Source organism: Phacochoerus africanus, chromosome 3 (genome assembly GCF_016906955.1).
Source record: "Phacochoerus africanus isolate WHEZ1 chromosome 3, ROS_Pafr_v1, whole genome shotgun sequence".
In the NCBI taxonomy this organism is placed as follows: Eukaryota; Metazoa; Chordata; class Mammalia; order Artiodactyla; family Suidae; genus Phacochoerus; species Phacochoerus africanus.
Window position 1 is genome coordinate 28,159,471 of NC_062546.1, and position 23,812 is coordinate 28,183,282.

Genomic DNA, 23,812 nt, shown 5'->3' on the forward strand with positions numbered 1-23,812 from the left:
CAGGCTTCATTTGATGTTCTGTTCTTTGTAATCAGAACCTCCTGTGGTTGCTCCCTACAGTGTAAGTAGCACGTGAGATTAGTCATGTCCTTCCACTTGCCCCAGGAATTAAGTTCATTAATAAGGTTAAGTTCATTCGTCAGATTAATTTAGATTAAGTTACACTTCCCAATCATTTCTTCTTTGGATACTGTTTTGTAGCAGCAGATTCTCGTAAAACTCGCTTTGTGGTATTGGTTTCTCTTGGATCTGATGTTAATATTCTGTATATCCAACAAGCCCTAAGAATGATACATGGTAAAACAGTGATAAATATTACAAGAGGATGATTTTTAAAATTTAAAAGAAAATTGGTGCTAGAGGACTTGCCTTTGAAAATATCATATTAATGATATTAGAGTAGATTTTTGATTGGCTACACATGAGAATTGTCCGTTATCATATAACAGCTTTACAAATGGCTGATTAGTTTTAGAAACTTGTTTTCTAAATGCATGACAATTTGAGAGTTATTCTTCATTTTTCCTCTTAGCTTAACCCAACTGATACCTAATGTATAAGCAGCATGTAGGTCTTGGTAGTCTTCCATGGGCCAACATATTTCTTGTGAATATCCATCAGTTTTGCAAGTTGCATTATTCTTAAACTACTGCCTATGGAAATAGTCTCATCTTCTCAAGTAATGTTTTCAATATCAGACCCAATGCATTATATAACTGATTATTACACTTCCACTATGAGGTGCCCATTGGAGGGAACATAAAAAAAATGATTAGATTGCAAGGAAGTGGGCTCAGTTTGTCCCAAATCTAGGGGGCAAACATATCCAATCTGTTATTTCTAACATCTGTCACTATCAATAGTAACATACACTTATAGTACCTGTCTGTGGGCCTGTGTCCTTGAATGATAGGCACTCATCTAACATATTTGTTCCATGTCATATAGGAGAAAACTATATGATATTGGCTCAGTTTTAAGTAATTTCAATCTATAAATACCAACTTTAAGATTTCGGTCTATGATAGGATCAATTATTTTACACCTTCCTTTAATCCTTTCCATAGATAGTACCACGCCCAATACCTAATTTTTCCCATAAGTAGGTACAATCCAAGATAGCTCAGGACTAGTAAGTATATCCCTTAATTATTGAACGGCTTGTTTTGTGGATATACAGGTGAGGGCTCATGGCAAATTCTTTAGCCATATTTTATCACAACAGGACTTCATTTCAAGCTGTCAAATTCCAAACTCTTCCTCAATTTCATTCTAATTTTGCTCCTACTGCTAAATCCTGTGTTAGATGATTAAATTTTCCATCTCCTTTCAATTTAAACCACTTGGTCAGTGGGTCCAAAGGGTTATAGACAAATTAAAGGATTTCTTGAGCTTTTACTCCATATTCAGGACAATTTTTAGTTGGTACAAAATTCCATGAGGTTGAGGTACTTATTTTTAAAATAAGGAGGAAGAAAACTCTAAGCTCCTGTTTAACTGGTACAAAATAAAATATTAAAATTATAATGGTCAAGATAACTAAAAGGAAAGTAACACCAGAATCTCTTTTACTGTTAAGTCCATTAGAGACTCTTTCCTTTCATCTTGTATATTATTGTGAGTTATTGTCTGGAGCATATACCCTTGGTCCTTTTTGCTGGTCTCATATGTGACGCACGTGTCCAGCTGTGCTTCTTTTTATCCTTCTCCTTCTTCTTCTTTCAAATTTAACATCTCCCCCCATTTAAAAAATTTTACTGAAGTACAGTTGATTTACAACGTCGTGATAATTTCTGCTGTACAGCAAAGTGATTTGGTTCCACTCTGACAGTGGTGTGAGCTATCAACAACACCCAGCATCTCCCCAGCATCATGGCAATCCAGCCTGCATTAGAAAGCTTTAGACTTTGCCTCCTAGTCAAGATTGACGCGATCTTCTCAGAGGGATTCTTCTATCATCTGGCCACACGATGGCGGAATGAGCCTAGGGAAACAAGCAAACCCTTTCTATCTGATCAGGGGTATTTTCCATTATCAGCTAAGGGGCAAGACTTCTACATTCATAAAGCTTCCAAATATTAACTCAATGGGAGAAATACCATGCTTGCTAAAGGGAGATAATATTAGTTTTCATAGAATCAAGGTAAGGCTCTCTTGGTCACCATAAGTCAGTTGTATAATTTGGCCAAAGAATTCTTTAGGGTAAGATCCATTCATTCTACTCGTTAGTTAGAAAACTGGGGATGATAAAGAGTAAGATAAATTATTGCTATTTGTATACGATTTTGTAGAGCCCCTGATTTATCATAGAAACAAATCCTCCATCAGATTCTAGATGTTCAGGAATTCCAAAGACAGGATGAGGTAAATCAGTAGGTCTTTGATCATTGTTTGAGGATCTACTTTAACCAATGAAAACACTTTGGACCATCCAGACACCATGTATATCATTACTGAACAGTACTTTTTACCTTCTGATGGCAGAAGATCTGCATTGTTCATTTGCCACCAGGTCCCAGGTGATGTGTGCTTCAATTTCCCTGTAAAGAAATTTTCTAGCAAAGCGTACCTCCTTGTATTATTTACTGAATTATATGGTGCTTATATAAGAGTGGTGTAATTCCAAGATTTTCATTATTTTCATTTCATTTGAGTGATACTGCTTCTTAGATTACATAAAAAGCCATGGGTGCATACAATTGGGGCACAGAGAAATAATACCATCAGGTAAGCCCATATTTCTATGATGCTCTTTTTAGCTTCTCTTGAATTCCGATTTTCCAATTTGGGAGGAGTTGCATAATTCTGAAACTATGAATAGGGGTCCCTGGATGGAAGTAATGGAGCTTCTGGGGCTCCTATTGTGGGTTAAGAACTGACACAATCTCCTTGAGAATGTGGGTTCAATCCCTGGCCTGCTCAGTGGGTTAAGGGTCCAGAGTTGGTCAGAGATGCTGCTCAGATCCAGTGTTGCTGTGGCTGTGGCATAGGCTGCCCTGCAGCTGTGGCATAGGCATGCAGCGGCAGCTCTGATTCAGCTCCTAGCCTGGGAACTTCCATGTGCCATAGGTATGGCTACAAAAAGAGAAAGAAGAAATGGAGTTTCAAATTCCCCAGTCCAAACCTTAGTAGACATTTTTGTGCAAATTCATATCCCTTTAGATATTTCATCTTGTTGTCCAGTGTGAGTTGTACAATGAATTACATAAATCTGTATGGGAAATTTCAATGACTCTAATAAATCAGCAATTAGGTCCCATATGATATTTTAGCTCTCACTGCTATTAGAAAGTCTTTATTTTTCCAAATTTTGTCTTTAGTTTGCAGGCCCACAAATATATTTACTATGAGTATAGATATTCATTCTAAGATGGGTGGCTAATTTAAAATCTCTCATAATAGCCATGAGTGCTACTGCTTGGCTGATTTTTTGTTTATGAGAATATAAGCCTCTAAAGCCTCATGAGGACTGACTATTATATATGCACTTTTATAGTTTCCTGTGTGTCTCTTTCTCAAGACTCATTAGTGAACTATATTAAGCCAGCTTGGGAATAGAAATATCAGCTATAGCAGCAGACTGAGTTTGAGTATCTTCTAGGGGCTGGGGAGAAGGGGAGAATGCAGCATTAGTGTTTAATGTATTCAGAGCTTGTCTAACGCTAATGTTATTCTAATCAGATGTAACTGTGTTTTAATTGAAGTATAGTTGATTTACAATGTTGTGTTCATTTCTGGTGCACAGCTAAGTGATTGCGATTCAGTTATACACGTGTGTGTGTACATATATAATTTTTCAGTCTTCTCCATTATAGTTTATTACAAGATACTGAACATAGTTCCCTGTGCTACACAGTACGACCTTGTTGTTTACCAGTTTTATATATAGTATGTATCTGCTTATCCCAAACTCTTAATTTATCCTTATTCTACCTCCTTTCCCCTTTGGTAGCCATAAGTAGTTTATTTTCTGCCTCTGTGAGACTGTTTCTGTTTTGAAATAAGTTCATTTGTATCTTTTTATTTAAATTCCACATAAACAAATATCAACGGTATTTGTCTTTGCCTGACTTACTTCACTTAGCATCGTAATCTCTAGGTCCATCTGTATCGCTGCTGCAAATGCAATGCCTCTGGCTTTTCTGTGGCTGAGTATTTTTCCATTATATCTTCTTTATCCATTCATCTGTTGATGGACACTTAGGACTACTCTAGGTAACTCAGGTAAATGGGAGCATACAGTACTGTATTCTCATGATTGGCTTATTTCACTTACCATAATATTGTCAAGATGCATCCATATTGCAGTATGTGTCAGAATTTCCTTCCTTTTTGACGTTCCTGTTGTGACTCAGCAGTAACAAACTCAACTAGTATCCATGAGGACGTGGGTTTGATTCCTGGCCCTGCTCAGTGTGTTACTGATCTGGAGTTGTCGTGAGCTGCTCTGTAGGTCTCAGGCACGGCTCAGATCTGGCGTTGCTATGGCTGCGGTGTAGGCCGGCAGCTGCAGCCCTGATTCATCCCCTAGCCTGGGAACTTCCACATGCCGTAGGTAAGGCCCTAAAAAAAAAAAAAGAATTTCCTTCCTTTTAAAGGCTAAGTTATATTCCACTCTACGTGCACACCAAATTTTGTTTATCCCACCTTTTGGCTATTGTGAATAATGCTGCTATGACCGTGAATGTACAAATACCTGTTTGAATTCTTGTTTTCATATTTTTTGAGTATATATCCCGAAGTGTAATTGCTGAATCATACAGTATTTGTACGATTAATTTTTTTTCCTTTTTAGGGCTGCACTTGTGGCATATGGACGTTCCTGAGCTAGGGGTCAAAAGTGGAGCTGCAGCTGCTGGCCCACACCACAGCCACAGCAATGCCAAATCCAAGCCACATCCACAAGCTATGTTGCAGCTCATGGCAATGCCAAATCCTTAAGCCACTGAGCAAGTCCAGGGATCAAACCAGCATCCTCATGGATACTAGTCAGGTTCCTAACTTGCTGAGCCACAACAGAAATCCTGTGGTTTTGATTTTTATTTCCCTAGTGACTGATAATTTTGACCATCTTTTCATGTACTCTTGGACATTTTTGGAGAAATGTCTATTCAAGTTCTTTGCCTTATTTATTTATTTATTTATTTATTTATTTATTGTCTTTTTAGGGCCGCACCTGTGGCACATGGAGGTTCTCAGGCTAGGGGTCATATCAGTGCCTTAGCCTCCAGTCTATGCCATAGCCACAGCAATGCCAGATCTGAGCCGCGTCTGTGACCTACACCACAGCTCACAGCAACACCAGATCCTTAACCCACTGAGCAAGGCCAGATATCAAACCTGCATCCTCATGGATACTAGTCGGATTTGTTTCTGCTGAACCACAATGGGAACTCCTGCCTGCTTTTTAATTTGCTGTTCTTTTCCTATTGTTGGGTAAGAAAGAGTTCTGGATATATTCTGAATATTAATCCCTTATCAGATATATGATTTGCAAATATTTTCTCCCAATTCATGGTTGCTTTTTCACTCTCAATAATATTCTTTGGTGCATAAAAGTTTGAACTTTTGATCAAGTCCAAGTTATCTTTTTTTCTTTTGTTGTCAATGCTTTTGGGGTTATATCCCAAAAATCATCACAAAATCTAATGTCATGAAGCCGTCTCCCTATGTTTTCCTCTAAGAATTTTATAGTTTTTGCTCTTAGATTTAAGTATTTCATCAATTTTTGGTTAATTTTTGTGTATGGTATAAGGTAGGGGTCCAACTTATTATTATTATTATTTTGGCATGTGGATATCTAGTTTTCCCAGTGCTCTTCATTGAAAAGACTGTTCTTTACCCATTGAATGGTCTTGACGGTGTTTTAAAAAATCATTTGGACATATATGTGAGGATATGTTTCTGGGCTCTCCATTCAATTTGATTGGTATATATGTCTCTTTATGCTTGTACCGCAAGCTTTGATGATTGCAGTTTATCATAGTAGAAAGCATGAGCCTTCTAACGTTGTTCTTTTTTGAGGTTATTTTGGCTGTTCAGGGTCCCTTGAGATTCCATATGAACTTTAGGATGGATTTTTCTATTTTTGCACAAAAAATTTGCTGGAATTTTGATGGAGATTGCATTGAATCTGTAGGTCACTTTGGGTAGTATCGACATCTTATAAATAGAAAGTATTCCAATTCATGATCACAGGATGTTTTCCCACTTATTTGTGACTTCTTCAGTTCTTTAGACATGGTTTCCTTTTCCTGTTTGGACGTATTTAAAGTAGGTTATTTAAAGTCAATGTCTAGAAGGTCCGCTGTGCGGACTTCCCCGGAACACTTTTTCGAGGTTATCCCCCGACTCCCCGTAGGAGTCATACTTTTCTTGTTTCTTTGCGTGCATGAAGGTGAGTTTTTCAAAGCCCACACGAACATCGTATTCCCCAGGCTTTCTTCTCAAGGCTTTTGGTTAATCTATTGTTTTCTTCAGCAGTCATTTATCTCCTCGGGCGGCTCTGACTCAAATATATCTGTAACTCTTTTTGAAAAAATGCCCCCTAAGAGGGCCTTTAAGCACTGGGTGAGTTCTAAGTCAAATGAAATAAGTCAAGTCTTTTTGAGTTAGCCTTTCAGGGAGGTCAAATAATGACAGTTCTTTGTGAAGGAGGTCTGTTCTGTTCTTTCCAGGATTGAGAAAGTGAGCTATTATTTTCAAGGTGTCTTGGGAGTGGGAGTTGTTACTAGAATAAGGTATAATGTTAGAAAACGCACTGTTTTACTGAGAACCAGCCTTTTGTTCTTGAGTAAGTGCTGTCGTCCAGCTATAAGACTTACGTTATTTTCCAATATCCCAACAAAGTTGATTCCGACAATTTTGCCAGTGTTTTCATTACACTCATGAAGAGAGAAAATTTTGGCATTCCTTACTCCACCGTTTTTACTGATGTTACTCTATACCTTTTACATGGGCTTAAGTTTACCACTTTATTGCTTGTTTTCTGTTTGTTCCCACTCTTTCTCTTTTTTAAACTTCCTGTGAGTTATTTGAATGATATTTAGGGTTTTGTTTTGCTTATAGTATCTTTAAAGTATATTGCTTTATACAGTTTTACTAGTGTTAATTGCATACACATGTAACTTATCATAATCTACTGGTATGGATATTATACCACTTCGAGCAAAGTGCAGTAATCTTACTTCCATTTGGGTTTCTTTAGTACCCTCACTTAAAGTATTAATTATCTTATTAATATTTACTAATTATATTATTAATTAACATAGACAAAATAATCGTATTGTTAATTAATATTATCTTATAAAATATAATTATTATGAAATTATGTCATGGCATTATAATTTTTGTTTCAATATATCAAATGATTTATGAAATTAATGAGAATTAGAATAATCTATTTTTACTATTATCTATTTTTTATTTAAAGTATTTTTATTTTAAAAATTTATCTATTTTTATTTTTTGTTTTAAATATTTTTATATTTACCTCTCTTTTTACCGATTTCAATGTTCTCTTTTCCTTTCTTAAGTTTTAAGCCTTCCTGTAATTTTCTTTCATTTCCCTTCTTTCAGGGTTGGTGTGCTAGGAACACATTTTCTTAGCTTCCCTGTGTCTGATAATGTTCTTATTTACTCTTTCTTTTTTTTTTTTTTTGTCTTTTGTCTTTTTAGGGCCGCACCAGCAGCATGTGGAGGTTCCCAAGCTAGGGGTCTAATTGGAGCTGTAGCCGCTGGTCTATACCACAGCCACAGCAACACCAGATCTGAGCCACATCTTCGACCTACACCACAGCTTATGGCAACACCAGATCCTTAACCCACTGAGCGAGGCCAGGGATCAAACCCATAACCTCATGGTTCCTAGTTGGATTTGCTCCCACTGTGCCACAATGAGAACTCCTATTTACTCTTTATTTCTGAAGAATATTTTTAACCATTTAAAGAATTCACAGTTTACATTTTTTCCTTTCAGTACTTGAAAAATGTTATATCACCTACTACTGGCCTCCACAGTTTCAGATGAGAAATTATTTATCTTTCAAATCTGTGGTCTCCTATAAGTAGTAAATCATGTACCCCTAGCAGTTTTCAAGCTTTTTTCCAGTGTTTTCAGAAGCTTTATTATGTGTTTAGGCATCGATCTCAGCCACACCTGCAGCATGTGGAAATTCCCAGGCAAAGGGTTGAATTGGCTGCCAGCCTATGCCACAGCCTCAGCAATGTGGGATCTGAGCTGCATTTGCAACCTACACCACAACTCACTGCAACACCAGGTCCTTAACCCACTGAGCGCGACCAGGAATCAAACCCGCAACCTCATGTTTCCTAGTCAGATTTGTTTCCACTGTACCACAACAGGAACTCCTCTTTTTTTTTTAATTAAATAAATTTTATTGGAATATAGTTGACTTGCAGTGTTGTATTAGTTTCAGGTGCACAGCAAAATGAATCCATTTTACATATACATATAGCCATTCCTTTTTCCCATATAGGTTATCACAGATTATCGAGTAGATTTCCCTGTGCTATACCGTAGGTGCTTTATTAATTATCTCTTTTATATACAGTAGTGTGTATATGCTATTGCCATCCTCTTAATTTATCCCTTCCCCTCAAGGCTTCCCTGTGGTAGCCCCTTCTTCCTTTCTTTCTTTCCTTCCTTTCTCTTTCTTTCTTTCCTCCCTCCCTCTTTCCCTCCCTTCCTTCATTCTTTCTCCTTTTCCCTCTCCCCCTTACCACTCCCCACCCCGTCCACTTGCTTTGTCCATGATGCCTCGTACAGGATTGGATATACAGTAAGTACAGCCAATAAATGGGAACAGTCTACTGTCAGGAGGACAAAGACAAAATTTTTAAAAAGGATTCTTTATTTCTTATAATTATGTATGAGTGTTCTCATTGCTTGATTGCTTGATTGACTCGTCCATTCATCTCAATTTGCCTAATGCAAAATGCCAGCTGGCTCTCATTTGCCTTTGTTTCTTACTGGGAACAAAAGCCCACCTTCACATGGGTGCTGCTGGCAAATCTTCCACATTTATAGAGTGCCCAGCTTAGATATGTGATACCTGTTATCCTTCTGCCTGGCTGACTCCAAGTATGTCTCATCCCTTTTAGTTGACTGAACACAACCCTGGCCCATTTCCAGAACTAATAAAGGGAGTTTATTAAAGTGCTGCAGTGATAACTATTCTGTCCCCTGCAACAGAGCCCTCCATTCTCTCTGGACGTGTCAGTCATGAAGCCTTATTTAATGACCATTTCCATCCTTCTGATCCTGGTTCATAAGACTCCAGGTAACTCAGGCCTCTCTCAAAGGTTCTGGGGTCTTGCTTGTGATATTGGTATCTTGGTAACCTCTGAGATGACTCCTACTCACATGTAGCAGGCACTACCCAAAGACTTTTCTGGTCTCAGACTTTGAATGTTACCCCCAAAGTCCATCTCATGTCAAGATCGTCCCTGGTTTTTCTCTGCCAAGACAAATTTAAGAGATTGATGTTCTTATTTTTCCTGGGATGGTGGAGTATGGAAGCATGAAGCACTTTTAGATAATGCTCTAATTGGGATGGAAGCTTGATTCATGGATGAGGTGTAAGAGGTTAGATCAGAGTGGGGGAGCTATAGGAGGAATCAATGGGAGTTTGGAGTTTGGAGGGTGAGTTGTGGTAGGGGTGGTATGTGACCTTGGAGATAGAGTGATATCAAAAAGTGAGTGGGGCTCGGGGTGGGGGGGGTGAGCAATTCTATTTATAGAATTGGGCTGGACTAATGTTTAATTGTATTCTGGAGAGGGAATGATATTTTTTGTTGAACTGATCTGGGGGTGGGGTTGGGCAGAACTGGGGGTTAGGGAAGAGTGAATTGTAATTGGGCTGTATTTTGGGTTGATGCTCTGAACTGGGATTGGGTGGCTTGGCTAGTGTGATGTTTGTGTTAAGTTTCATAATTGAGCCTTTGGTGGCTATCAGAAGAGATAGGGCCTGGATTTAGATAAGTGTTTGGTTCACATAGGTGGTCATTCAACCAGGGCATATGTGGAGTTTACCTAGGCAGGGTGTTAGCTTAGACTGAGTTTGGAGGTGAATAAACTTGAGTAAGATTGTCAAATCTATCAGAGCAGACCTGTTTCTGTTGAGATGGGGAGAACAGATTCTGGATGAAAAATATCCAGTCATATTTTAATTCTTAAAAAAAAAGTTTCTTGATTGTGATTTTCAGGGACCCTGAAGAACAATAGATGGAACTTAAGGCAGTGAGGATAAATGAAATCAGGAGGATGGAAGGTCCTCAAGTGTCTCCTATAAAACCTTGGAAAGTACAGAGAGACATGCGAGTCTCATCCCAACCCTACAGAAAATGAAGGTTGTTTCTCCTTTCTTGGGATTGAGTTCCTAATTACCATGTCTGGCACTTTCTTCTCTTCTTCTCTCTCCTCCCTCTCTTTTTTTCTATTTCCTCTCTCCTTCCCTTCTCCATCTTCTTTCTACTTCACATTCACCTACTCCTTATTTCTCACCTTGCTTCATTCTATTTCCTAGAGATACACTTGTTCTCATGTTCAGTAAAGCTCAGTTCCCATGCTGGAATAGCGGAAACCACAGGTGGGTTTGCAGAAAACAAAAGCAAAAGAGCAAGATGGACTCTATGCTTCAAAAGTTGCACATAGTGTTGCGTCCTTAATGACTATGTAATACTTTTACCTGGCAGAATTTATGGGCAGGAACAGTTCTGAACAAACTTTTCCAGGACAATCAAAGTCATTTTTTCCTTTCATCATCCCAAACATATACATATGAAATTAAACTTTTTGAAAGTCAAGACTCTGTCTTTTAAATATATGTATTACTGATATTGAGCTGAGTGCTTGGTACAGTGTGACTTTGGTAAATGTTTATTGAATGAATGAAACTATAAATAATGTATTTGTTTATATAAATGACATAAATATATATGAGTAAGAAAAACATTAGAAGGTGAATGGAGGAGAATCATGTTTGGGTTTCACACGTGGCTGAAAAATCATATGTCATATTGATTTTCACTCTGGATGGAGCTCTTAGAAAGAATCAAAGACATGTGTTTTGTTTTTTGTTTGTTTGTTTGTTTGTCCTTTTTCCTTTTCTAATGCTGCTCCCATGGCATATGGAGGTTCCCAGGCTAGGGGTCCAATCGGAGCTGTAGCCACCGGCCTACACCAGGGCCACAGCAATGCCAGATCCGAGCCGCATCTGCAACCTACACCACAGTTCACGGCAATGATTCTTAACCCACAGAGCAAGGCCAGGGATCGAACCTGCAACCTCATGTTTCCTAGTTGGATTTGTTAACCACTGAGCCACAACGGGAACTCCATGTGTTTTGTTTTTTTGATTTATGATGTTTTCATTTGTTTGTAAAACAAGTCCAACGTGGGGGAAATGAGCTGGGCAATATCTATGGGTGAATGTGAGGTCAAGCAAGTGCCCATAAGCATGTTTTGGGAAAATCTTGCAAAGTTCACTTGCTCTGGCCTCTCCCCAGACAGATCAAATCAGAATTTCTAGAGATTTGATGTGAATATGCTTAAAAATGTCCCAGGGTATTACAGAGTATGACACATCTTATTAGCCTCCTTCACAAACACATTTGAGATTTTCAGGTCTGGAGCAGACTCTCCCATTCTCATTTCTCTCATGGGGAGACAGGGTCCAGAGGTCCAGGGGTCAGGGGCAATGCTGGGATTCAAGACCAGGTCTCTTCTGACTTCAGTTTTGAAGATGGAAGGATCATCAAAGGTGACATTAACTTGAGGTAGGTGCTACAATGTAGGACACAGGGCAATATAGCATCAGAACAGCTGAAGAAGTGAGAAGCTATAAATGTCTATGACAAAGACTTTATTTATTTAGTCACTGTTAGCAGAATTCTCCTGGGGCTACCTTGACCTCCTCTCCGTGTAGAGAGGAAACATCAGTTTGCTTGATCCTCATTCTTGATATCTATGTTCTATCCATCCTCTGGTGACTACGAAGAGGAGAGTCTGGGTGTTCTGGCTTCCATCCAGTGTGTTGGGGAGAAAAGGGAAATCCTTCATCTCAGATGTTAGTCAGAAGAGTGTGGCTAGAACTCTGGGAAGGCCCCCCAAGCTCCCCTCCTTCTGTGAATAGGATGGTGCCCAAAGAGATGGATTTCATGTTGAGGGTGAGGACCAATGCAGGAAAAGTAGTGGCACCATGATGAAGGGGTGTCATTTTTTTTTAACCTCCTTCTTCTGGTTAACAGCAAGCTGGCTAATGTAGCAGCAACTGAATGCCTTCTGTGGATTGGAGTGCCAATTTCCGGGGCAGGTTATACATATGCCAACACCCAAATTCTATGGGATGTCTGCCACTGAGGCATTTTTTTTTTTCTTCTTTCTTTCCCCTCCCATTCTTCAACTTCACCTAAACTTGGAAATGTTTACTTTCTCTAGTCGAAAATTAATAAAATGTTCTTTTTTTTTTGCCACGTAGGAAATAATATCAAACTTGCTTTTTCCAATTTTTATTAATGTGGGTGGGCATTGGAGACATCTACACATATCACTGAATACATGGCCTGACCCAGAGGGAGTGCTGATGGGTCAATGTGGAATAAGGGGATGGGTGGATGGTAGAAAAGGCCCTTGAATGCTGAACAATGGATTTTGAACCATCTGTTGAAAGCTATAGAAGGCTCTATGCCTGTAGACATCATGCAGGATGATGCCACTCTCTCCCAGAAATCCTGTCACACAGTCAGAGGCAATATGACATAGAAGAGAAAGAGCATGGTCTATTATGTAGACCAGAAATTGGACTTTAGGTTGGTCAAGTGCAAGCTCTAGGAATGTGGACAGAATAAAGATCCTCTCTGAGCCTCAATGTCTTCATCTAAAGGATGGAGATAACAGAAGGCTTTTATGGGGTTTAATGCAATATCATTTGCAAAATGCCTGGTATATAGTAGATGCTGAGCATATGGTAGTGATTATTAGTATATATTTTTTTCTTTTGCCACATCCAAGGCACGTAGAGGTTCCCAGGCCTGGGATGGAATCCACACCACAGCAGTGACCCAAGCCACAGCAGTGACAACACAGGATCATTAACCTACTGAGCCATCAAGGAACTCCCCTTTTAAAAAATATTATTTCCTTTCTAACAGTTCCATTGTCTTTGGAAGATCCAATAGGTAACCAATACTACTGATGACGAATATTTCTAGAATGCTGACGAAGTATTAAGAACTTTTTCACAGGGTATTTTCAGCTGAGGAGCCTGCATATATACACATATCTCTATAATTGATACACAGTTATCAATATTCACGAATGGACTTTAGCCATATGTGGAAAGTGTGTGGTAGAGATTTGTACAGTGAGTACATATGTGTGCTCAATTTATGTGTGAATGTGCATGTATGAATAAAATGAGTTGTGCATATGTGCCTGCGTGTGTCTGCCACCAAGCTGCCCATGTATGTACAGTATCTGTTTCTGTGGGGCCAATGTACAAAGAGAGGCATGTATGCTATATATTTGCTCAAATGTTTCAAGCTACAGAGGCATGCAGATGTTCATGTAAGTGTGCCCCCCTCAGAGTAGACCCCAACTATCTCCAATGAGAGCTGTGTGTGAGGAGCACACATCTGGAAGGGCATTGCAAACATATCCAATATATGTTCCCAATGGCAGCCCTTGAAGCCCTGAACCCTCAGGAAAAGTCTTTCATGTCAGCCACATTGCCTAGTAGTTACTTCTTATTATGGGCCAGACACTATTCGGAGCATATATCTACTAATCAAGGCATCACAAAATTCAGAAGTTGGTTCTCTTATGCCTACTGTGAAGATGATGCAGCAGTGATGCAGCAACTGAAATAGCTTGCTTAAGGATGAAAAGCTATACTGACAGAGCCCTGTTTGAATTGAGATGGTTTTGACTCCAGATCCTGAGCTATTAACATTCTTAGGGCTTGTCTTTATCATGTTTGTTTGTTTGTTTTTTGTCTTTTTGCCTTTTCTAGGGCCGCTCCTGCGGCATATGGAGGTTCCCAGGCTAGGGGTCTAATCGGAGCTGTAGCCACCAGCCTACGCCAGAGCCACAGCAATGCGGGATCCGAGCCATGCCTGCAACCTACACCACAGCTCACAGCAGCACCAGATCCTTAACCCGCTGAGCAAGACCAGGGATCAAACCCGCAACCTCATGGTTCCTAGTCAGATTCGTTAACCACTGAGCCATGACAGGAACTCCTCTTAGGGCTTGTCTTTAAATCATGCCTTCCTACTCCTGTTACCACTGCTGCATAGACACTGAATATGGCTATGTTTTTTCCAGGTGGTCTGTTCAGATCCTCTTATGGCAAGAAACAGGAAGAGCCTTGGAATCCATGCCAGCTGTACCATGGCATGTGCCGAAATGCCTGCAGAAAACATGAAATTCTATACTTAACCTGTCTAAATGATCAAAAGTGTTGCCTGAAATTTTCTAAGAAAATAGCCAGTGCTAATGAGAAGGAGGATTCAGACTCCGACTCCAACTAGTCTTTTACGAACCCTTCAAGCTACTCTCGGATTTGAATATCAGCAACCTTACCCACCCCTCCCATAAAAATGCATTCCTTCTCAAGTGTGTGTCTTTCATCTGTGAGCAGCCGTTATTGGACAGAAAAAGGAAGGTTAGGCTGGGAGCTGGGGGGCCACTGAGTATAGACAAGGGCAAAAAAGCAAATAAGATATGAGGGTAGCTCAGTAGATGTTGAAGAAAGGGAGGAGACCACGTTTCTGCTCTGCTTTGGTACACGAAGACGGTTATAATTTGTTCTGGAGGCTGCAGAGGGGAGGTGAAAACTGAATTGAGTCTGGGTGATTCAGTGAACAAGCAGAGGTTTTTAAGTCCCCTGAGTAAACGTGGTCGGATCAGAATAGGGACAACAGAGTTGGCTTTTTATATTCAGACAACCATGATGTGTTTAGGAAGAACCAGAACCGGACAGATGGATGGCTAGAACTGAGTGTAGGAATCCGTTGAACAAATTAGGACACATTTTTCTTTCGTTTTTTGGGGTTTTTTTGTTTGTTTGTTTGTTTGTTTGTTTTTGCCATTTCTTGGGCTGCTGCTGCAGCATATGTAGGTTCCCAGGCTGGAGGTCTAATTGGAGCTGTAGCCGCCGGCCTACGCCAGAGCCACAGCAACATGGGATCTGAGCCATGTCTGAGACCTACACCACAGCTGATGGCAACGCTGGATCCTTAACCCACTGAGAAATGCCAGGGATCGAACCCGCAACCTCATGGTTCCTCGTCGGATTCGTTAACCACTGAGCCACAACGGGAACTGCAGGACAAATTTTTCTAAGTCTTAGTGGTAGAGCTGTTGGAAGGTGGAATAAGCAGGCTTGTCCCTGGGCAATTTTCCAGTTTAGAGGCTGGAGGAAAATTCTGGCCATGGGGTAGAGACGATGTGGTTATAGTATCAGAGAGGGATTTGGAACAAACGTTTTATTTGGTGACCTTTAAGAGCCTTTCATTCTTGAGAACTGAGGAATATTGTTTTCCCACTCCAAACTTCGTCACAACTAATATTTGACATGCTATGGAATTTTCATTGGGTTATGTATACTTCCATGGCTGTCTCATCTCTTTCCTTTTTTGAAACCAAAACTTCCAGAATTCGTCTTCTCAACTAATTTCTCTAAGTTCTAGACGCCTAATTTTACCTCAACTAAGAGAAACCTGGCTTTGGTGCTTATCCTGCCACTGAAATGGCACTGGTTTTGTTCACCAATGCCTTCCTTACTGAAAAACTCTAGCATTTAAAAAGTTCTATTTGCCTCTAGCTACCCTTTCACTCATTACTCTTAATCATTCCTTGAAATTATTGTCTGCCTTGGCTTCTGGTCTCTGGGTGTTCTTTCTTAACCTTTTGCTGTTGCTGTTGAGTTTCTTCTTCTGCCGTCTTGCATATTTCTTTGCCATCCTCCTCAGTTTCTCCTTTTTCACCATAAACACTTTATCTGCATTTGTCATTATTAGACAAATTACAATCCCAGCCCAACCCAATGAATCAAAGTCCATGCACTCACAAAATGACCGATTTATACAGGTGTATTTTAATTTTTATGGGACTTAGAAGTCTGACAGAAAAATTCAATAATGTCTACACCTTTGAAATTCACTGACATTCAGATATGTTTGTTAGACAGGGGATGGAGGCTTGACAGGACCTGGTTTCAAGAAGGGATGCAGAAAGTTTCTGGCATAAGTAGCGTGAATAGACACAAATTTTAGTATTTGGAAGCAGTGTTGATCTTGTATTCATCATTATAGTCGAAATACCATATTTTCTACAGTATTTGCAGAGGGGAAATTATTGTGGAATTCTAGGTGTAAAGCAGAGATTCCCATTTCCCGGGTTTCTACATGTCTTAGAATACAAAGTCAGAAGGACGTGTCCTGCTCCCCATCACTGCTTGAAAGCTGTGGGATCTCGGACAAGTTCTGGACGGATACGTTCAACCCAGACCACATCCTTGAAGCCTAGACTTACTTACATGTTAAATTACTCATTTGTTTCGTCCTCTTGGATTTCTCAGTCATCTCAGACTCACAATGTCCTAAACTGAATTCCAAATCTGTTCGCCTGGCGTTTCCTTTCCAGTAATTGGCGTCAACAATTCCTCCTGTTGCTCGGGTTCAGAAGCTTGAGTGTCATTCTTGATCCTCCCCCAATTCACCTCAAGTCACCATGTCCAGACCATTAAAATGCATTTTTTTTTTTTGTCTTTTGTCTTTGTTGTTGTTGTTGTTGTTGCTATTTCTTGGGCCGCTCCCGCGGCATATGGAGGTTCCCAGGCTAGGGGTTGAATCGGAGCTGTAGCCACCGGCCTACGCCAGAGCCACAGCAACGCGGGATCCGAGCCGAGTCTGCAACCTACACCACAGCTCACGGCAACGCCGGATCCTTAACCCACTGAGCAAGGGCAGGGACCGAACCCGCAACCTCATGCATGGTTCCTAGTCGGATTCATTAACCACTGCGCCACGACGGGAACTCCCACTTTTTTTTTTTTTTGTAAAATGCATTTTTCATTCCAATTCTCAAACTGGTCTCACGTTAATGATGAAATTTGTATTTGCATAATCAAATGTGAAGTGTTCACTATTTTTAATGTGGCAAATCACAGCTAACTAATAAATCCTTAATGTTTATTTCCCTCAACTATACATTTGGACTTATTTAGGGATCTTCAATGTCATCTTTCCCTTTGTCTTCTCAAAAGTAATGTATTTTCCTCTGTTTTCAAATGTGTATTTATCCATCTTTATTTTGGTTACTATCAGGACTCCCATCAAATGATGTCTTTGAAGTTTGCCATTTTTATAATGTCCACCTCATTCTCTCCAGCATAGCATCAGTTTCTATCATTTTTCCTTCTCAAAGTTCACTTTCTCCTCTGCTCATCAGCATGGATTTTAGCTATATTAAGTGATAGGTGAAAGCCTGTAATTTTGATGTGTTAAGCAATGGGCATGAAGTGATTTTTCAGCCTCTGGCTGATGGGCATATTCCTCCTTCCTTCCTGAAAAGCTTTTCTAATAAATGGCAAGCACTCATTTGAAATTTTTGAATCTGCTTGTTCTTGTGTAACCATTTGGCATAGTTTGTAAGATCCTAAGGAAAGTGGAGGTGGAGTTCAGACTGTGGACTGAATTCCCATACAGTTTTACTTTCAGATCCTCCTCCGTATCTCCCTTCTGTGGTCTGGAGAGTCCACGGTTCCACACCTGAGCTCAGAAATGCTTTGTATTTCAGGTAGGAACTACAAACTGAGTTCGACAATATTTTTTTGCCTGTCTGTTAACCCTTATTGTCTATACCTGAGAAAAATCGTGTCTATTGTTTTTCAGGGTAGGCTCCATTCTGTGTGGCTCTTAGTCAAATGGTCAAGAAGAAAGTTCCATCTCTGTTTAGCTTATTTTATTTTATTTTATTTTTGCTTTTTGGGGCCGCACCTGCAGCATATGGAGGTTCCAGGTTAGGGGTCTAATTGGAGCTACAGCTGCCGGCCTACACCACAGCCACAGGAATGCCAGATCTGAGCGTGGACCACAGCTCATGGCAATGCCGGATCCTTAACCCACTGACCGAGGCCAGGGATCGAACATGCAAGCTCATGGTTCCTAGTTGGATTCTTTTCTGCTGCACCATGACAGGAACTCCTATTTAGCTTATTTTAAACTGCTATAGTACTGCCTAGTTTTCTTTGAAATTAGTGATTAGAGAGTGCCTCCAAACCAGTGTATGGGGGTTGTATTTTTTTGTTTGTTTTTTAGGGCCTCACCCACCATATATGGAGGTTCTCAGGCTAGGAGTCCAATTGCAGCTGTAGCTGCCGGCCTACACCAGAGCCACAGCAACCCGGGATCCAAGCCGTGTCTGTAACCTACACCACAACTCACAGCAACGCCACATCCTCAACCACTGAGCAAGGCCAGGGATCGAACCTACAACCTCATGGTTCCTAGTCAGATTTGTTTCCATTGCGCCACAACGGGAACTCCAAAACCAGTGTTATTTTCCTGCTTTATTCTGAAGGCAAGATGTTTCAAAATATCTAAGAGAAAACTCTGAAAACCTCCCATTTTTGGCAGAAAGTAGTCATGATATTTGTGGGAAGAAGAGGCTTGCAAAAAGAAACCAAAATTCCCTCCTTTACAGATACGTCTATGAGAGGTTGAAAAACATCATTAATGAAACCTATAGCGGGGAAAAAAGCCTTTTCAGATACCCACCGATCAACCTCCCCCCTCCAAAATAACGCATTTGTATTGTTGGATTAAAAAACAGCCCATTACCAGAGACTCCATATGCTTCCAGGTTTTCTACAGAAGGATTTCAGAAACCCTATGAAATTGCCTCACTATAAGATTAAATCCTCAAAGCATTACTACTATAATTTCTTAGTGCTTAAAAGAATACACCCCAGAAATAGCAGTAAATAGATCTTATTCCGCTTAGATCAAACACACCAAAGACTTTTCATCAGCTTCACCCAATTTTAGGGAAATTGACTTTCCTGCTGTTCAAAACCTAATAGATCAAATGAACGAACTCTTGGGAGTTCCTGTTGTGGCTCAGCGGAAACGAATCTGACTGGCATCCATGAAGACAGGGGTTCAATCCCTGGCCTTGCTCAGCGGGTTAAGGGTCCCGCATTGCTCTGAGCTGTAGGTGTATAGTAGACAAGGCTCGGATCCAGCGTTGCTGTGGCTGTGGAGTAGGCCTGCAGCTGTAGCTCTGATTCCATCCATAGCCTGGGAACCTCCATAGGCTCCGAGTGCAGCCCGAAAAAAAAAAAAAGGTGAGTGAGAGAGAACTCTCTTCTCAGAGTATATTTAAGATTACAAAGGCATAGACCTTTGTACATAAGGTGTACAAATACCAAATTGATTGTATTTTAAATAACAAAATTGAATCTAGAAGGAGACATTGAGTAGATGCCAACATTAAATACAGGTAATAAGCCTGGATGCTGACATGCAAGGTAATCACTAATTTATAGATAAAATGATTTATTCCCTTCAAAGATGAAACAAAACAAAACATCACCCCCAAACAAAAGCATTTCAGAGCATTACACATGCATTGTAAATTTTAAAATGATAATTTATAAAGGAAAATAAAATTATATTTAGAAATTATATCAAAAAATTTTTTTTCATTTCTTTTTTTTTTTCAACTCTGCTGCTTTTTATTTTATTTTATTTTTTTCCCACTGTACAGCAAGGGGGTCAGGTTATCCTTACATGTACACATTACAATTACATTTTTCCCCCAGCCTTTCTTCTGTTGTAACATGAGTATCTAGACAAAGTTCTCAATGCTATTCAGCAGGATCTCCTTGTAAATCTATTCTAAGTTGTGTCTGATAAGCCCAAGCTCCCGATCCCTCCCACTCCCTCCCCCTCCCATCAGGCAGCCACAAGTCTCTTCTCCAAGTCCATGATTTTCTTTTCTGAGGAGATGTTCATTTGTGCTGGATATTAGATTCCAGTTATAAGTGATATCATATGGTATTTGTCTTTGTCTTTCTGGCTCATTTCACTCAGTATGAGAGTCTCTAGTTCCATCCATGTTGCTGCAAATGGCATTATGTCATTCTTTTTGATGGCTGAATAGTATTCCATTGTGTATATATACCACCTCTTTCGAATCCAATCCTCTGTCGATGGACATTTGGGTTGTTTCCATGTCCTGGCTATTGTGAATAGCGCTGCAATGAACACGCGGGTGCGCGTGTCTCTTTTAAGTAGAGTTTTGTCCAGATAGATGCCCAAGAGTGGGATTGCGGGGTCATATGGAAGTTCTATGTATAGATTTCTAAGGTATCTCCAGACTGTTCTCCATAGTGGCTGTACCAGTTTCCATTCCCACCAACAGTGCAGGAGGGTTCCCTTTTCTCCACAGCCCCTCCAGCACTTGTTATTTGTGGATTTATTAATGATGGCCATTCTGACTGGTGTGAGGTGATATCTCATGGTAGTTTTGATTTGCATTTCTCTTATAATCAGCGATGTTGAGCATTTTTTCATGTGTTTGTTGGCCATCTGTATATCTTCTTTAGAGAAATGTCTATTCAGGTCTTTTGCCCATTTTTCCATTGATTGATTGGCTTTTTTGCTGTTGGGTTGTATAAGTTGTTTATATATTCTAGAGATTAAGCACTTGTCGGTTGCATCATTTGAAATATATCAAAAAAATTTTAAGAAAAAATATCCAAAGTTTGGAAATAAGTGAAAGAGATTACTGGGTGTCCTTTCAATGGCAAGCCAGAGGATTTTGTAAATCCCTTCGGAATTATAATTCTATTTAGAGTCTGTACCTTTGAACAATTTTTCCAATGACTAGGCTATTCCAAAAATTTGTGTGGATAAAGGTTAATTTGTAAAAAATTGATATTGAAAAAAAAATTTTTTTGTTGTTTTGTTTTTTTGCCATTTTTTGGGCCGCTCCTGCGGCATAGGGAGGTTCCCAGGCTAGGGGTCTAATCGGAGCTGTAGCCACCGGCCTACACCAGAGCCACAGCAATGTGGGATCCCAGCTATGTCTGCGACCTACACCACAGCTCACAGCAACACCAGATTGTTAACCCACTGAGCAAGGCCAGGGATCGAACCTGCAACCTCATTGTTCCTAGTCGGATTCGTTAACCACTGAGCCATGACAGGAACTCCCTGAAAAAATTTTTTGAGTCATGCCAACTATTTCCGTACATAATAATGTAAAGAGATAAAATGCAATTGGATGCACTCGATTTCTGTTTGGTGGGAAAATTAATACTGAATGTTATACTTCATTGCTCTTCAGAATATAAAACAAGTCTCTGTCTACTTGCAAATTTATTTCAGAATTCTTTTGATTGATTGTATTCATTACTCTTCCTCTAAACCAGTCTTAACATCTTACTAGATAAAATCATTTACGCTTGTTCATTTTATATTTATGTGTATCAGGTTTTTATCTTTACAGCTCATGGTAATGCTGGATCCTTAACCCACTGAGCAAGGCCAGGGATTGAATCCACATCCTCATGGGTACTAGTCAGGTTCATTACCACTGACCCACAATGGGAACTCCATTTTCTGGGTTTTTAAAAAGAAAAGCCACAGCAAATTAAAAAAATATTAACCAGTATTTTCTGAATACTTAAATTTGTGTTATTTATCCTTGTAGCTCTGGCTATTCCCAGAGAGTCTGGAATACAGTTGGTATTCAGTAACTATTTGCAGATAAATGAAAGAAATTAACAAGTTTCAGCCTTGCTTTCATCACCTACAAAGTTTCTAAAATTTACTTTTTATACTCAATTTTTTTAACAGGGGCATGTTTTTCTTATTTTTTATGAGAGGCAGGACTATAACTGCATTTTCCTAAGCATGACCAAATTTTACAGCTTCACTCATTGACGAGTCTCTCTTTACCAGTTTCCCACCTATGTCAATCGTATATCAAAATTTATCTACATATTATATATCTGTTCCTGGGCTCCCTATTTTGTACCCCTGGTTGTTATGTTTATCTCTGCATCCATATTTCTGTCTTGACAACTGTAGTCATATAAATAGCTCTAATATATGTTAGGTTAAGTCACCATCTTGATTATTTTTCTTCAGAAGCTTCTTTGGCAATATTTTGACCTGTTAGCTTCTATGTAGTTTGTTAGTCTTTTTTCCCCAAATTTTATAAAAATGTGTTGGGATTTTGATTGACATTACATCACATATGTAGACCAATTTGGGAAGCAGTAATATCTTTACAAAATTATGTCTATATTTATAATCATGGACTATTTCACACTATTCTTTTTTTTTGTCTTTTTTTTTTTTTTTTTTTTTTTGCCATTTCTTGGGCCGCTCCCGCAGCATATGGAGGTTCCCAGGCTAGGGGTCAAATCGGAGCTGTAGCCACCGGCCTACGCCAGAGCCACAGCAACGCGGGATCCAAGCCGCGTCTGCAACCTACATCACAGCTCACGGCAACGCCGGATCGTTAACCCACTGAGCAAGGGCAGGGACCGAACCCGCAACCTCATGGTTCCTAGTCAGATTCGTTAACCACTGCGCCACGATGGGAACTCCTATTTCACACTATCTTTTAATGACTCCCAGGGGAAGCCCAACTCAAGACTTAACTTCTAAGTTTGATCCTGCAATTCTACTTCTGGGTATATATCCAGAGAAAACTCTAATTCAAAAAGATATATGCATCCAGGAGTTCCCATCGTGGCTCAACGGAAACGAACCTGACTAGGATCCATGAGGATACAGGTTCGACCCCTGGCCTTGCTCAGTGGGGGTTAAGAGTCCAGCATTACCGTGAGCAGTGGTGTAGGTCACAGACATGGCTTGGATCTGGCATTGCTATGGCTGTGGTGAAGGCCAGAGGCTACAGCTCTGATTTGACCCCTAGCCTGGGAATATTCCATATGCCCCAAGTGCAACCCTAAAAAGACAAAAAAAAAAAAAAAAGATACATGCATCCAAATGTTCATAGTAGCATTATTTACCACAGCCAAGACATGGAAGCAACCTAAATGCCCATCAACAGAGGTATGGATGAAGAAGATGTGGTATATATATACACAATGGAACATTACTCAGCTATAAAAAATAAAATAATGCCATTTGAAGCAACATAGATGGAACTAGGGATTATCATATTTACTTTACTTATGAAGTAAGTCAGAGAAAGACAAATATTATATCACTTACATATGGAATCTAAAAAAATGATACAAATGAACTTATTTATAAAGCAGAAATTGACTAACAGATGTAGAAAACAAATTTGTGATTACCAAAGGGGATAGTGGGAGAGGAGACATAAATTGGGAGTTTGGGATTACCATATACACACTACAATATATAAAACAGGTAAACAATAGGACCTACTGTACAGCATAAGGAACTATATTCAGTATCTTTTTTTTTTTTCTGTCTTTTTGCCTTTTCTGGGGCTGCTCCCACAGCATATGGAGGTTCCCAGGCTAGGGGTCTAATCAGAGCTGCAGCTACCAGCCTACACTAGAGCCACAGCAATGCAGGATCCAAGCCGAGTCTGCTACTACACCACAGCTTGAGGCAACGCCAGATCCTTAACCCACTGAGCGAGGCCAGGGATCGAACCTGCAACCTCATGGTTCCTAGTCAGATTCGTTAACCACTGAGCCATGGCAGGAACGCCTATATTCAGTATCTTATAATAACATATAATGGAAAAGAATACGAAAAAGAATGTGTG

General features: G+C 39.8%; 1 protein-coding gene across 1 annotated transcript; it reads left to right on the forward strand.

Annotated features, from left to right (window-relative positions):
* The first annotated feature begins 9,217 nt into the window (after nucleotides 1–9,217).
* LOC125122082 (beta-defensin 116-like) lies at nucleotides 9,218–14,754 on the forward strand. The gene is made up of 2 exons (XM_047770336.1): nucleotides 9,218–9,302; nucleotides 14,348–14,754. Exons 1-2 carry the CDS (start codon nucleotides 9,245–9,247, stop codon nucleotides 14,551–14,553), a joined length of 264 nt encoding a protein of 87 aa, XP_047626292.1. The 5' UTR covers nucleotides 9,218–9,244; the 3' UTR covers nucleotides 14,554–14,754.
* Nucleotides 14,755–23,812: the final 9,058 nt, after the last annotated feature.

Coding starts and splice junctions, on each gene's coding strand:
- LOC125122082 (XM_047770336.1), top strand. CDS start 9,245: ATGAAGCCTTATTTAATGACCATTTCCATCCTTCTGATCCTGGTTCAT. Junction 9,303..14,347: donor CCTGGTTCATAAGACTCCAG/GTAACTCAGGCC, acceptor TGTTTTTTCCAG/GTGGTCTGTTCAGATCCTCT.